Here is a 14,664-nt window from a genome sequence, read left to right as displayed (position 1 = left end):
AGGTCTTTTTCTACAAGTCCATACTCTAGGGTTTAAACGTACGGCAATCAAAGCTACAAAGCTACAGACAACTCAGAGGATTCTTCATGAAATTCAAGGTCATTAAGTGGTGGGCTATGATTCAACAGATATCAGACTCCTATATACAGTTTGAATCCAGTGCAAGGGGGACGTATCCCAGCAAAAAAATAAGGCTATGCAAGTCTCCCAGACATAATTACAGCTCAATCACCTGAGGCGGATTACCCAGCCGTCCACTGCTGCGATACATACAAGCAGCATTCACCATCCAGCTGCCGTGTCGACTCTCGCCCCCCACACCTGCGACCAGACAACACCAAGCACCCCATACACCAACACCCGCGCAGCATCGACCCAACTCGCCGGATCAAAGAGGTCACGCAGGAAGCCGGCCAATGCGAGGATCCGGCTATATTTCGCACGTGGACGGCGAGAGACACAGAGACGCTCCCAGGCAAGCTGGGCCTCGTCCCAAAAGATCGGTTCGCGGCCGGCGGAGTTATGGATGTGGCCGAAGACGTGCAGGGCGGGTTTTACACGCCAAGCTTCGGCGAGGAGGTTTGGACAGCCAGTCGAAAAAACCGGGGACATGTCCAGGTGCGCTTGAGGAGGTGTGTGGGTAACGAGAATATCTGTGTCGGAGGGAACGGTGCGGGACCAGGCATCATGCTGGGGAGGGTAGGTGAAGGCGTGTTCGGGCCCAAAAGGCATCAGTGCCGGGACTTGCGGGGCGCCGTAGATTGTGAGGGAGCGGGTGCGGTCGCTAGTGAGAGGTGTGCTGCTGCTGCTGCGATCGCGGTTCTTGGCTGTGAAGTCAAGGGTCACAGCGGAGTGTTGGAGGTAGTGGATATCGCCCCAGTCGATACGCGAGGCGTTTCGATCATCGAGGGACCGGATCGAAGCTGTGGATGCAGAGACAGCGGCAAAAGACGATCCTGCTCCGATTCCTTCATCGCGATCTTCCTCCAGCCGCGATCGGGCATCGAAGTAGCTGTCGTGGTTGCCGCCAATGACCACTTTATGTGGGTGTGGCAGACTGCGCAGCCAGTTGACGGCCGCCTGGATCTCTCGCACGGAGCCATCGTTGGCCAAATCGCCGGCGTGGATCAAGAGGTCGCCATCGGGCACCTCGGGCCACTTGAGGGTGTGTGTGTCGGAAATGCAGACGACCCGAATGGGGTTCGCATTCGGCGGGGGCAGTCGCGGCGGGCCCCGGAGTCGCAATAGCAGCTGGTGGAAGGGGTAGAGAAGGGCGACGAGGGGCGAGGAGATGAAGTAGTCGGACAGCGGGCGGCGATGGTAGGGATTTGCCATGCCGGGTGGTGAATGTGGTGGTCAAGAGGCCTGTTGGTTGGGATTGATGGATGGAGGAGAAGTTGGAAGTCGGGCCGGTGACATCAGCGCAACATAGGCGCCGTGGGCATCAACAAGCATTAAACAGCTGTCATCCATTGAGCTATTGTATTTTGATCGGACTGAATTATGCATTGTAAAATACTTGATCTCAGGTTGATTTTGATCACATTTTAGCAGTCTATCATTATCGTATAGATGCCAGCTGGCGCAAGTGAGCGAGGTATACTGTCATCTATTCCAGCCGGGACTGCCAGCCACTCGATCGGCGCATCTCGACTCTCCTCCGCCACTCCACAATCCGTTTCGTTTTCCTCAACTCCTCATTGCACGCTGCCGAATTCTACTCCGCCAAAGTGCTTACTCGAATCTCTTCCCCAATCGATCGCCAGTACCGGGTCGCGCCCGATGCGACCTTTGCCACATCCGTCTAACTGCTTGCGGAATCGGCAATCTAATTCCCCCCAGCAATAGCAGACATTCTGCCTACACTCTAGCACCGCTGGATCGTTCGTCCCGAGTACTGCTTGCTGCATCTCTTGCACCGTCTCGGCGTGTCGCTCGCAGTCGCTGCTGTGTCCTACGCTAACACCCGCTGCCCCGCCTCTCAGCTCCAGCAACTCCCACTCCCAACATCTTGATGGAGGGCGTTGATCTCACCACGGCCATGCTGAACAAAGGCAAACAGATGGCCAGCGTCGCTGCCTCGGCCGCCAATGGCAGTACTACCAAGAAGAGGCGAAAAGGCACCGACCTGAAGCCTATCGTCACCAATGATGCCGACGCCGATGCGTATGTATTTTTTCCTTCCTCCGCACCTTCACGTTCCCAATCCGCACCCCCCCACCTTAACTTCTCCCTCATCCTCTCTCTCACTCGCCACCTTCACCTCATCTGCCATTTCCTCTCCTCTAATGCCTCCGCCGTCCAGCACCGGCGCCGCCTCTGCTCCGTCCACTGTCAAGCCCGGCGTTTCGCGCACCCCCTCCGTCGAGTCCACACCCGAGCCCGAAAACACCGCCGAGGAGGAGGACTCCGAGGACTATTGCAAGGGCGGCTACCACCCTGTCGCCGTCGGCGAGACGTACAATAACGGGCGCTATGTCGTGGTGCGCAAGCTGGGCTGGGGCCACTTCTCCACCGTCTGGTTGTCGCGCGACACCACGACCGGCAAACACGTCGCGCTGAAGGTCGTTCGCTCCGCCGCCCACTACACCGAGACCGCTATCGATGAAATCAAATTGCTCAACCGCATCGTCCAAGCCAAACCCTCTCACCCCGGCCGCAAGCATGTCGTCAGTCTGCTTGATTCCTTCGAGCACAAGGGTCCCAACGGTGTACATGTCTGCATGGTCTTCGAAGTGCTCGGCGAGAACCTGCTGGGCCTCATCAAGCGCTGGAACCACCGCGGCATTCCTATGCCGCTCGTCAAGCAGATTACCAAGCAAGTCCTGCTGGGTCTTGACTATCTTCACCGCGAGTGCGGCATCATCCACACTGATCTGAAGCCCGAGAACGTTCTTATTGAGATCGGCGACGTTGAACAGATTGTTCGTGCGCATGTGCAGCAGGAAGAAGCCGCGAAGAAGGACAAGGAGGACAATCGCAATGGTCGCCGCCGGAGGCGCACCCTTATTACCGGCAGCCAGCCGCTGCCCAGCCCGCTGAACTCCAGCTTCAGCAGCTTCGACTTTAAGCACACCTCCTCTAACTCACACAGCAGCCTCAACCAGATGGTCAACGATGCCGGTGAGCCCATGGATCTGACTCCTGACTGCACTGTTGAAGTTCTAACCCACGAAGCATCGGAAGACTCGCCCTCCATGAAAGAGGCACTTGGTATCAAAGAGCAGGACGAGCAGCAGAGTCAGAGAGAGAAGACAACGTGAGTGCAGCCTTTATCTATTGTGTGACAAATTGTTCTGACCGATATTCCAGCGATCTCCTGGAGAGAGAGGTGTCGGGCATCTCGCTCAACAAGTCCCCCCAAGCTGAGGACGAAATCGATTCAAACATTATCTCTGTCAAAATTGCCGACCTGGGCAACGCCTGCTGGGTTGGCCACCACTTTACCAACGACATCCAGACCCGCCAATATCGCTCCCCGGAGGTGATTCTTGGTGCCAAGTGGGGTGCCAGTACGGACGTGTGGAGCATGGCGTGCATGGTATGTTTTTTATTTTCATTTTCATTTTTTTTTTTTTTTTTGGTTCCTGTTTATGAGAGACGTCTTGCTAACAAACACCAGGTCTTTGAACTTATTACTGGCGATTACCTGTTCGATCCGCAGTCGGGCACAAAGTACGGTAAGGACGACGATCACATTGCCCAAATCATCGAACTGCTCGGTCCATTCGCCAAGTCGCAGTGTCTGTCCGGTAAATGGTCGCAAGAGATTTTCAACCGCAAGGGCGAACTCCGTAATATCCACCGCCTGCGCCACTGGGCCCTGCCCGAGGTCCTGCGTGAGAAGTACCACTACACCGTCGAAGAGAGCATGCGCATCAGCGAATTCCTTCTCCCCATGCTCGACCTCTCGCCCGAGAAACGTGCGAATGCCGGCGGTATGGCCAGTCACGAGTGGATGAACGATACGCTGGGAATGGACGGTATCACCCTGGGCATTCAGCCAGGTACCCGCGGCGAAGGGATTGACGGGTGGGCGGCAGAATTCAAACGGCGATGAAGTCCCAACTTCATCTTCATCCAGCGTTTTTTTTCTTCCTACCTGCAAGCGCTCTGCAAGATTTTCTCTGCCCATGTCCAAGCTTTTCTTTTCTCCACCTGATGGATTTTCTTTTGTGAATGACTATGATGTGAGTCTTAACGATCTTTTCTCGACGACTATGGGATTCAGTCTGGATGGCTTTGTTTGATTTATCTTGTTTCTTTTTCTATCTGGGTTATCGGTATGGGTCGGGGATTTTCTTTTTCGTGCCGCCCTCCGTGTTCTTTGCCGTCATACCTTTCTGACCTGTGGCTTTGATTGTGACTGGCTTTACCCATAGATGATTCAGCCGCTATGCGGGTGGAATGAGCAGTGTGCATTATGCTTGCCGAGCTAATGTACACGATATCGTTCAGAATTTCTTCGCAGCGTAGGCAGTAACATTATCCTCTTGTAAATCTATGGATGCGTTCTGCAGCATCCTGCATGAGCAAGCTACGTGTCGTACTAATTGTAGTGTATATGTGACATGGGTCACCCCACAGTTCTACAATACTATGAAACACATTAAGAACAAGGGTATTATTGATCTAATAGAAGACTATATAGTCAGTCTAGACTAGGGTGTAATTACTCCTCCTCTTCATCAGAATCACCATCCTCACTAGGCAGATCCCTCGGAAACCAGCCAAATCTCGACAAGTCCACATAGTACTCCCCCATACTGTCCTCCTTAACCTCCACGCCCTCCGATCTCAGGGCCGCAGCCTGCCGCTCTGCGCTCCCAGGTCCACTGCCGTCTCCCGTCAGCGAAACGAATGCGAAAGGGGCATAGAATATGAAGGTCGAAAGGGGAGGTACCGGTGCGAAATCATCCCTTTCGAATTAATCACCCGCTGCCAGGGTACGCTCCCTGAAGTGAAATACAGTCCGGACTCGACCTCCGGAAGGGATTTGAGACATACGCCGACTTGGCGTGGTCGTTGCGCTGGCCATATGTAAGCATAACTAGGTCCATCTGTGAGGAAGGTCTGTTTGTCTCTGGGGACTGGGGAACGTACGTTCACCTAGTAATAATGCGATGTGTCCGTAGCTTGTCACTTTGCCGAGTGGGATTTCTTGGACTGCGGCGTAGACGGCGTTGGCCCAGGCTTCTGCTTCTTGCGAGCGGGGCATTGTGACGGCTTGTTTATTTGGTTGTGCTGAGTTGTGGTAGTTCAAAGCACTGTGTCCGTATACTGTAGGTGCAGGTTAAGAGGTGGAGATATGGGTGCTTTGCTGGATTGGATTGGTCAGCAGGGTGGCAGATTGTTTTTCCGATCCGAGTTTATATCTGTATACACTCGGGATGGCTGTTGAGGATTTTGGTTTATTGGCAGAAAATTGGTGCTTCTGGTTTAAATTTGGCTGGACCTTCGGGGAATGAAGGGGTATCGATTAGGCTGAAACACGCATTCACCGCCACCGGGAGGCAAATCTTCTTTATAATTCCTAAGCGGGTTCCTGTTCCCTGGTTCGAAATCAGCGTACATCAAAGGGAGTGGTCGCTCTAGTGAAGAGAGCCACTATCACCTGTGACAGTCTTGGCTGTGACAGTGTACTTGACAGTGATATACTCAATGCCAACTGCTGTTCCGGTTTGAACCGGTATCTAGAATTGACTTGTGTATCATCTCCGGGACTCCTGACACATTTTGGTCCTCAATATGAGGGTTCTGTCGTCTATCGGAGCTGGATCAAGGGGCCAAAGTCGAACCTATTTCATTCTGTGGGCTCCTTTTGCAAGTAATGGCTCATATCTCGAGAATCGAAATCAGTCGATCGCGGAGTGTTTCGTCTGGGCACTGGGTAGTGTCTGGTTGAGTCAAGGTAGTTGGATGAGCGATGGGGAGCGTATTCTCCGAAATCGAGATTTGCAATAGGCTGCTAAGGCGGATACTTCGGAATATCGATTCCTGCGACGTCTATATCACTTCAGTTTAGACCATGCCATTCCTTCGCATTAGGCACCAATGTTCTGCCTGTTTCGACGTTCATATCCGGTGGCCAAGTGACCAGCTTCTCCCAGTAGTAAATAGGTACGACAGGTAATTCATAGATAAAGTAGAGATCAGATAGAACATGACCAATCTCTTGGTGTGTTTTTGTTGATTGACGGCCGGAGTAGTTGGGGTTCTGACAGGCGTGGAGCCGATGTCCGAGGAGAATATACACGAATTTGTAGACGTTCTTTGCAATATGGGAGATTAATGCGTTTTCCAGGGCCTTGGGTGTTGTTTGTGGGCCATCAACTGGAGAATAATAATGTCAGTCGTGATTATTATGCTGCGCGAAAACCAGTCATGCCATCGGGTATTACGTTGTTAAGAGGGGACTATAAATAACAATATTTGTGAGAAAGTGCTCCTTCGTAGGTGCTTCAACCACTTACCTAACCAGCAGTTGCTGCTGGCTGCTTTTTTGTGCTGGGTGGTATACAGCACAAATCTCCTTCACGGAGGATGTGCTCACAAGTTTCCACACCTATTTCACTCTCTCCCAGCCCCACCTTCATTCCAAACTCACTCGCAGCTTTCAAAGCACTTTCAGAATGCCTTTTGAGGTCTGGGGCCTCTACATCGTCAAAAAATGCACGGCAGTGTTCATGCGCGCCGTGGTATCACTAGCTCACTGGGTGGTCCTCGGTGGCTTTCGCACGAGCCATGACGAAGTACGACACATTCCCACCCGCGACGAGGGCAGAACCATCAAAGCCCACATCTAGTACTCCTCGCAATGTCGGAAATCAGGCCCGAGATCGGTACTTCTCAGCAACCACGGCAGCGGCTTCGTCCTGCCCCGACATGGCACCCATGACGAACTCTGCCGACGGATGAGTCACGAGTCTGGGTTGAGTCGCGAATTCGGGGTTCATTGTCCTCGATTTCGACTATCGCAAAGCGTCTGAGAACCCATTCCCGGCCACGTACCACGACGTCGAAATTGCAGTTCAGTATGTCCATAATCACCCGGAGAAATTCGATCAAAATCTCCTTGCTATTGGAAATTTGATGCTGGCGCGACTCTTGCCCTCGCAGTCACATTGACGTCTACCTGCCTCCTACCCAGTACGTTCAATTGCATGCTTTGCTTCTACCCTACGACAGACCTGGTCGCAGACCCGGGTGACGAGGCAATACCGACTGCTGGAACTAACCTCTATTCCCTGAATATCGCGCGATTCATTCGCCGTTGCTAAGTGCCTGCCAACTTGGATCGACGTGATTCTCGGATCTCGCCCAACTTTACGGACCCAAAGACGTTTCCGCGCCACATGATGATGGTTACTGCCGGCTCCGATATTTTGGCCCACGAGGCCGAGTGGCTCAGAAAACAGTCATCTACCAACAGTCATCTACCAAGAAGATGACTCTCGAGAGCTTGATGTGGTCAGATTCCGCGCCATGGGTTGTCATCATGGCTGGGATAAGATGGTGGAGTTTCAGATGAAGTAGCCCGAACCAAGAACGATGCCTACCTGTTTGCTAGGTACTTTTTGTGGGGAACAAATAGCACTCCCGCCTGAAGTACGCGACTGAGATCAATGCTACATTTCAATGCTACCTACTGAATTTTTACTTTAATTGCTTAGGGCAACTGAAGGATATCTCGACCAGCCATCTGTTTCCAGTGTTTCAAGTCAATCGCATGTGACGGGCTCGGTACAATGGTATTCAAACGCCTCTGGCCTTGACCTATGAGTTGGGTTTGGGAGCATGGAGGACGGCTCTCTACAATGCTCTGTTAACCGATTTATTCTAGTCTGCTACTTCTGCTCTCGATTTACTACTTAATTTTATTCCTGAAGGGCACATGCTTCCTCTGGTACACCGTAGGTGGCCACGTGCTTCTCAGAGCTAAGTTTTTTATACTGGTAGTTAATCCCTGTCAGGAAGAGGTTCACTCTTGTTGACGGAAGATCAAATCTTGTTCTTGTTGGACATGTGTGGCATCACGCACCACATTCTCAACCTTATGTTGACAACATATATCTTCGCATCAGTGCAATCACATGAAGGACGACACTGGTATGTAGAAGGCTGTACGGTAAATGTATACCAGGGTGCTGGCGCCCCCGTACACCCAGCCCGCTGGGTAGTATACGCCAAATGACCTGCGAAGTGTGACGGATGAACCTGGGAATAGCCTCATCTCGTGGAAGGATGCCTGAGGCATAATATTGGGTCGTTTGCACTACGTGTTTGCTGGGGACTTAACCCCTCTTTTTCTGGCCGACTTTCTTTCTTTCTCCTTCCTTCTTAATCTTCGAGATTCTCGTCCTGTAGGCACCGAATGAATCTGTTTCTTTCGAACGGCCCGTAACACGAAGTGAAGCGAGAGCAATCCTTCTGAATCCGCAAACCCGTACGCGTTTAAGTTCAATGCGCAGTAGATCAACACGTGGCAGTAGTTGGACATGCAATATTAGTTCAATTCATTGATTGAACATAGTTGCGGTAAAGAATTGAAGAATTGACAGTCCTTGAGGGTCGAAAACAAGACTGGTTATGCAGTATGCACTGGATATGGATCACGTGATGGAGCTTCTTTCGGAGGTGTCGTCTTCACCGCCCACTGTATATAGCACACCGGCAGAACTGCACGTCATGGGACTTCGGGTCACCTGACGGAAATTCACTCGTAGGCGTCGACGTCCACCCAAAACCGACATAGAGTCGCTAAGCGCAACAATGATTAGATTATCATGGAAAGACAATGGATGCGTGGACTCGGTCATTATCGCTTTACACCAAAGTGATGAACTGGTGCTGACTGCAGTCAGCAGATTCCTCGGAAGAACGTTGCTCCTTCTGGTAAGTAGCTCCGCTATCGGTATCGTTCCGCCAAGAGCTTCCAGCGCTCAAACCCGCAGACCAACGGACACCGCAACACACCGCCAGGACACGTCGCTATGCCGGGCTCCCTCGCTGACTACCTAGCGAAAAATTACCTTACCGCCGACCCGGCTACAGAGCGCCCGAAGAAGAAGCGCAAGAAGACTAAGACCGACGAATCCAACGGCCTCATCATCGCCGACGATGACCCTCCAGACCTGCGCACTTCCTCCACAGCTCTCGACCAAGACGACGAATACAAGCCCATGATTGACACATCTGCAATGTCCGCCGAGTTTCGCCGCGCAAAGAAGTCGGGATGGAAGAAAGTGGGTGGGCCCGCTCCGGGCGCGGATAGCGACCAAGCTGCTGCAGATGCCATCCTTGCCTCTGCAGCCGCGGAGCGCTCAGCACGAGAAGCCAACGAAGAAGAAGATGCGCCGGTGGTTGAGGAGGACGATGATGGTCCGAAGATGGAGACTGGAGCACGAGGGGGTCTACAGACAGCAGCGCAGACCGCGGCGATGGTGAAAGCGCAAGAAAAGAGGAAAAAGGCCGAGATGGCGAAATACCAGGACCCTTCTGCTGCCGACGCGACGTCGAAAGAAACTATCTACCGTGATGCGTCGGGACGAATCATCAATGTTGCCATGAAGCGCGCCGAGGCGCGAAAGGCAGAAGAAGAGAAAAAGAAGAAGGAGGAACAGGAGCGCGAGGCGCAAATGGGTGATGTTCAGCGGGCTCAACGGGAGTCTCGGAAGCTAGAGTTGGAGGACATCAGGGCGATGCCTGTTGCGCGGACGATTGAGGATGAATCGCTGAACGAAGACCTACGAGCCCGAGAGCGCTGGAACGACCCTGCGGCCGAGTTCCTGACGAAGAGGCCTGGTGCCGGATCGAGCGTCACTGGGAAACCATTATACCGGGGTGCCTTCCAGCCCAATCGGTATGGGATACGACCGGGCCATCGCTGGGATGGAGTGGATCGAGGAAATGGATTCGAGAAGGATTGGTTTACGTCGAGAAACAAGCGGAGTCGCATGGAAGCGCTGGAGTACCAATGGCAAATGGATGAATAGGCGAAGTGGTCGATATTAGATCTGGATACTATAGCCGCTATAATCTTGATTGCATCACTTACATTGAAGGTGCAGGCGCCTTCAACAATATTCATTCATCATGGTTCTTCGCCTTGTATGGAAAACTCTCCAGTTCTTAGTAGTAAATTTATTCCTTATAGTCTCATACAGCCTTTTCATCTGTACAATTGTCTTTTGTGCCCATTGTGTTGGATAGTTGCGAAATTGCCTAGGAGCTGCAGAGTACCAGGGATTCCACGCAAAATACCAGGAAGGGCCTCACTACAAAGGATTTCAGCACCAAGACTAGATATAGACAGTAAAAAAGTGTAAAACCAAAAACTAAGTGTTTCCTTTGAGAGGTGAGACTTTGCTGTCTTGCAGCTGTATAGTGCCCGCCTGCTTTCTGTTGCTGCGGAGTCTGTTTACCCAAACAAAAACTTCCCGCTCCGCAACCCGCACTCCTTCCCCTCCATCCTCCCACCGGCAGACCACCATGGAACCCCGTACAGCGGAGAGTCCGATGGAATTCGAGTGGCAGCATAAGCCACCGGGCGATGCCAGCTCTGGATTCTACCAGGTCGGCTTGCAGAGCGACAACAAGAAGCGTGAGCCACCCTTCACCCCAGCTGACCACCACCCTGTGCTATCTTGTCGTCTTTGTCTAACCATTCATTGCCAACAGGTACATATAGCGCATTTGGCTCCCCAGAAAAGACTTCAGTCCCTGGTCTCCGCGCCCCCAACTCCCATCCCTTCCTCTTCTCCCAGCCAGCGTCGCCATCACCCTTCACCTCGCAACCCGCTTCACAGACCCCCCGATTCGGCCAGTCAGCCTGGACGACACCGCGCAAACCTGTCAATCTTGACTTTTCATCCGGTGCCGAAAATTTCTCATCGCCCGAAAACGCAGACAACGAGGATACCCCGGAGCAACCGGTGCGGACGGAGCGACAGAACTCGCTTTTCAACACACGCGGAAGATTCACCAACGCCAGTCCGGGCCGAGGGGAGATTCGCAAGAACCACTACTCCACTGCTGCTGCCCGGCGCGTGTTGAAGCGGAGGCAACGGGATAAGGAGCTCGACCGGCGAATTCGAGTGGATAGCGACGACGACAGTGATCGGCCAAGCAGCAACGAGGGTCTCCGGGGGAAGCCGGCGAAACAAGGCAAAGAAATGGAGCCCGGCATCAGCTCGTCCAATAGCTCCTCCTTGTCTCAGCTATTTACGTTCCTGGAAGCGCACCCGCATATGCCCAGCATTTTATCCTGGTGGGCGCAACTCATGGTCAACCTGTGTATCTTCTCGGTGGTGGTGTATGTGATCTGGTCCGTCGTGTCATCCATTCGGGCGGAATTCGCCCACGCGGCCGATTTGGCATCAATGGACATCCGCCAGGAAATCACCCAGTGCTCCAGGGAATATTTGAACAACAGATGTGCGGATCCGAATCGGCCTCCAGCACTGACCCCGGCGTGCAAGGGCTGGGAGGATTGCATGGATCGTGACCCGGCCAAAATCGGCCGTGCAAAGATCTCGGCGCACACCATGGCCCAGATCATCAACGGCTTCATTGAGCCAATCAGCTGGAAAGCAGTTGTATGTGTCGCACCCCCTCCACAATGATGTAGATCCTTTTTCGGCTAACTTGTTTCCCAGGTCATCTTTCTGGCCAGCATCTCAACAGTGACAGTAGTAAGCAATTGGTCTCTGAGCGCGATTCGGCATTCTCTGGACCAGCGTGACAACGGCCAATACTATCCTCAACAACCGCCAAATTACAACCACCAACAACCTATGCTGCAACATCAACCCAGCTTTGGCTACCACCCACAGCAAGTCAATCGGAAAGTCTCGGACCACGCTTATGCCGAGAAAGAAAACGCCCCGTTACTGTTGGAGAGTACGCCGTTCATCACGGAGCGCAGTCGAGAGCGCGAGGCGCATCTTCGGACTCCGAGTCCCTCTAAACGCAACCGTCAGTTTTCGTGATTCGATCTGACTTAAACACATCATCTTTACTTGGATCGGCGTTTCATTTCTTTCCCCCTAATCTAGTAAGTGACTGGGAGCATAGCCGGTGGATATCGGGGTGGGCCAGGGTGTTTATCTGTGCATCGGTGTATAATTTTAGGCTTTTTTTTCCTTTCGGATGTATTTTCTTTTGATTACTCGCTGCTATTGACAGCGTTTAGTGCTACGGGCCTTTGACTTTTCTTTGAATTTCCTTCAAGCGTTCTGTAGATAAATGCCAAAATCTTCAGCATCTGTATCGGTATTTCCCAGTCTTGGCTTGTTTCAAATGCTTTTCCTCTTAAAATTTTCAATTGGGAACAGTCACGCCGTCGGCGAACATTCGAACAGAAGTGCTCCACGGCAAACTCCTCGACGTTCCCCGAATTGCACTTTGTTGCAAAAGGACTACTTCCATGACTCTCACGTGACTTCGCCGGTGGCCGAGTGGCGGATTCGGCGCCAAACAACCAAGCCGCAAGCTCGGCCAACCTACCAACGCGGACTTTTAAGGTACGGCCATCTGTCGCCGGGAGGAGTAAAAAGAAATAATCTCCGATTGAGCCGAGAACATGATTGGATGCCAGGAGTACATCCTCGGTTTGACAGTTGTCGGCAATCCACTGGCAGTAATGTTCCACGCCTCACCCATCGGCCGTCTTTCTCGGCCAGCAGGCGAACCCCGAGATGGGTCATCATGTTGCTTTTGCAGGCGTGTATGGTGGATTGGGCAGTTGGCAGTGGAATTGGATAGAATGAAAGTTTTCCGTCGGGGTATATAGAGGGGGATATCTACACGGATTTTAGTCTTCAGTAGATCCAATTCAATTCTCTGAACCCAGCTGACTCCAATCGAACACAAAAATCCTCTTCCATATTATCAAACAATACAACGCACCACAACTGCATTCTGAAATGCACCACGAACCCAAAGTCAACAATGCAGACACCTACCCAGAGGGCGGCCTCCGCGCCAACCTAGTCGTAGCCGGCAGCTTCAGCTCCATCATGGGCGGACTAGGCTTGATGAATAGCATCGGTATCTACCAAGCGTGGATCTCAACACACCAGCTCGCCTCCCTGAGCTCAGGGCAAATCGGGTGGATTTTCGGAATATACAACTTCCTCGTGTTCTTTTGCGGTATCCAAATTGGCCCGGTTTTCGACGCCCGAGGTCCTCGACTGTTAATGTTTATCGGTACGGCATTGTTGATACTTACCTTTGTCCTCATGGGCTTTTGTACGCTGTACTGGCACTTTCTTGTTGTCATCGGGATTCTAGGCGGGATGGGAACGAGTTTCATTTTCATTGTCCCCGTGGCGAGTATCGGCCATTTCTTCTGTCGGCGACGTGGTGCAGCCACGGGCCTGGCTTTGTCGGGTGGGAGTATTGGGGGTGTGATCTTTCCTCTTGTGCTTGAGACCATGGCTCCGCGAATTGGATTTGCGTGGTCCACCAGGATCATTGGGCTGATTACGCTGTTTCTGCTTGTGCCGGGTGTCCTGCTCGTCCGTGCGAATCTCCCGCCCAAGGCGCCGTCGCCTGCGTCGCCTAAGGCCTTTTTGCCTGATTTGTCGATTCTCAGAGACCCCGTTCTGGCACTCACGACGCTGGGTGTCTTCTTTATTGAGTGGGGGTTCTTTATTCCGCTCGAGTATATCGCCTCGTATTCCCTTGCCACGGGCATTGATCGTCGCACGTCGTATCTCATGGTTGTATTCCTTAATGCGGGCTCGTTTCCCGGGAGGTGGCTGCCGGGTGTTCTTGCGGATAAGATTGGGAGGTTCAATACCCTGCTCTTGACGAATATCCTCTGTGTGGTCTCGGTGTTCGCTATCTGGATGCCGGCGGACGGAAATATCGTTGTGGTTATCATTTTCTCAGTCGTGTTTGGATTTGCAAGCGGGAGCAACATCAGTCTCGTGCCTGTTTGCGTCGGAGAGCTTTGTCCAGTCCAAAATTATGGCCGTTATTACACCACGGTGTATACCATTGTGAGCTTTGGGTATGTCCTCCGTGCCATTTTTCTGTCTGGGAATTTGCTAACATCGCGACTAGTGCTTTGACAGGTGTGCCAATTGCGGGTGAGATTCTTCACCGTTGTGGAGGAGAGTATTGGGGTCTCATCGCATTCGCGGGGAGTGCGTATGCAGCTGGGATTATCTGCTTTTCGGCCGTCATGTGGCTGCGGCGGCGAGGGGACTTGAAGCGATGAGCTGGATTCTGTTAATATGAACTGAATAATAAACTAGACCACATAGACGAAATGAGATCCATGACTTTCAAGCCGATTGCCAAATGGTGCTGTGTAATCTGTCGAGACGCCCGTAGCGTAAATATCACGTGAGCGGAATCCGCCTGCTAAGCTCATTCCTTCACAATTTCTTCGATGATCTTCTTTCCGATGAGTAGATCGCATAGCGGAAAACTTGCATGCGCATTTTACGCCAATTATGTCGAATATCAGCTTTACTGATTGAGCTTCTAGACCTCGAATGTGTCTTCCCCTCATTCTCCGCACTCCGCACGCCGCCAGCTGCTCCACTTCGCCCGGCCTGGCTTTCCTTTCAGACCCTGTCGGTTCGGGAAGCCTTCGACTAGGCTTTCCTGTTAAGAGCGCGAACAATTCGCATTTCGATTGCCGCAATAACT

At 52.4% G+C, this 14,664-nt stretch overlaps 6 protein-coding genes across 6 annotated transcripts; 4 read left to right on the top strand and 2 right to left on the bottom strand.

Moving 5' to 3' along the window:
* Positions 1 to 282: 282 nt before the first annotated feature.
* N7532_001007 (metallophosphatase domain-containing protein) lies at positions 283 to 1,335 on the bottom strand (the record flags this gene model as incomplete). Its single annotated transcript, XM_056613501.1, has 1 exon — positions 283 to 1,335. One exon carries the CDS (start codon positions 1,333 to 1,335, stop codon positions 283 to 285), a length of 1,053 nt encoding a protein of 350 aa, XP_056478542.1.
* A 679-nt stretch (positions 1,336 to 2,014) lies between these two features.
* On the top strand, positions 2,015 to 4,060 carry N7532_001006 (serine/threonine-protein kinase; the record flags this gene model as incomplete). Its single annotated transcript, XM_056613500.1, has 4 exons — positions 2,015 to 2,166; positions 2,306 to 3,259; positions 3,313 to 3,541; positions 3,623 to 4,060. 4 exons carry the CDS (start codon positions 2,015 to 2,017, stop codon positions 4,058 to 4,060), a joined length of 1,773 nt encoding a protein of 590 aa, XP_056478541.1.
* A 612-nt stretch (positions 4,061 to 4,672) lies between these two features.
* N7532_001005 (MGMT family protein) lies at positions 4,673 to 5,218 on the bottom strand (the record flags this gene model as incomplete). Its single annotated transcript, XM_056613499.1, has 3 exons — positions 4,673 to 4,919; positions 5,008 to 5,050; positions 5,104 to 5,218. The coding sequence occupies 3 exons, from the start codon at positions 5,216 to 5,218 to the stop codon at positions 4,673 to 4,675; spliced, it is 405 nt and encodes a 134-aa protein (XP_056478540.1).
* A 3,775-nt stretch (positions 5,219 to 8,993) lies between these two features.
* Positions 8,994 to 9,995, top strand: cwc26 (putative cell cycle control protein (Cwf26); the record flags this gene model as incomplete). The annotated part of the gene is made up of 1 exon (XM_056613498.1): positions 8,994 to 9,995. One exon carries the CDS (start codon positions 8,994 to 8,996, stop codon positions 9,993 to 9,995), a length of 1,002 nt encoding a protein of 333 aa, XP_056478539.1.
* Positions 9,996 to 10,491: 496 nt separating this feature from the next.
* Positions 10,492 to 11,990, top strand: N7532_001003 (putative nuclear envelope protein Brr6; the record flags this gene model as incomplete). The annotated part of the gene is made up of 3 exons (XM_056613497.1): positions 10,492 to 10,603; positions 10,681 to 11,597; positions 11,658 to 11,990. The coding sequence occupies 3 exons, from the start codon at positions 10,492 to 10,494 to the stop codon at positions 11,988 to 11,990; spliced, it is 1,362 nt and encodes a 453-aa protein (XP_056478538.1).
* Positions 11,991 to 12,926: 936 nt separating this feature from the next.
* N7532_001002 (uncharacterized protein) lies at positions 12,927 to 14,227 on the top strand (the record flags this gene model as incomplete). The annotated part of the gene is made up of 2 exons (XM_056613496.1): positions 12,927 to 14,017; positions 14,071 to 14,227. 2 exons carry the CDS (start codon positions 12,927 to 12,929, stop codon positions 14,225 to 14,227), a joined length of 1,248 nt encoding a protein of 415 aa, XP_056478537.1.
* Between the last annotated feature and the right edge of the window lie 437 nt (positions 14,228 to 14,664).

This window comes from Penicillium argentinense, assembly GCF_028826775.1.
Source record: "Penicillium argentinense strain IBT 30761 chromosome Unknown utg000002l_segment0_segment0, whole genome shotgun sequence".
Classification (NCBI taxonomy): domain Eukaryota; kingdom Fungi; phylum Ascomycota; class Eurotiomycetes; order Eurotiales; family Aspergillaceae; genus Penicillium; species Penicillium argentinense.
Note: the sequence above shows the minus strand (reverse complement) of the source record. Positions and strands in the feature narration are given on the sequence as shown.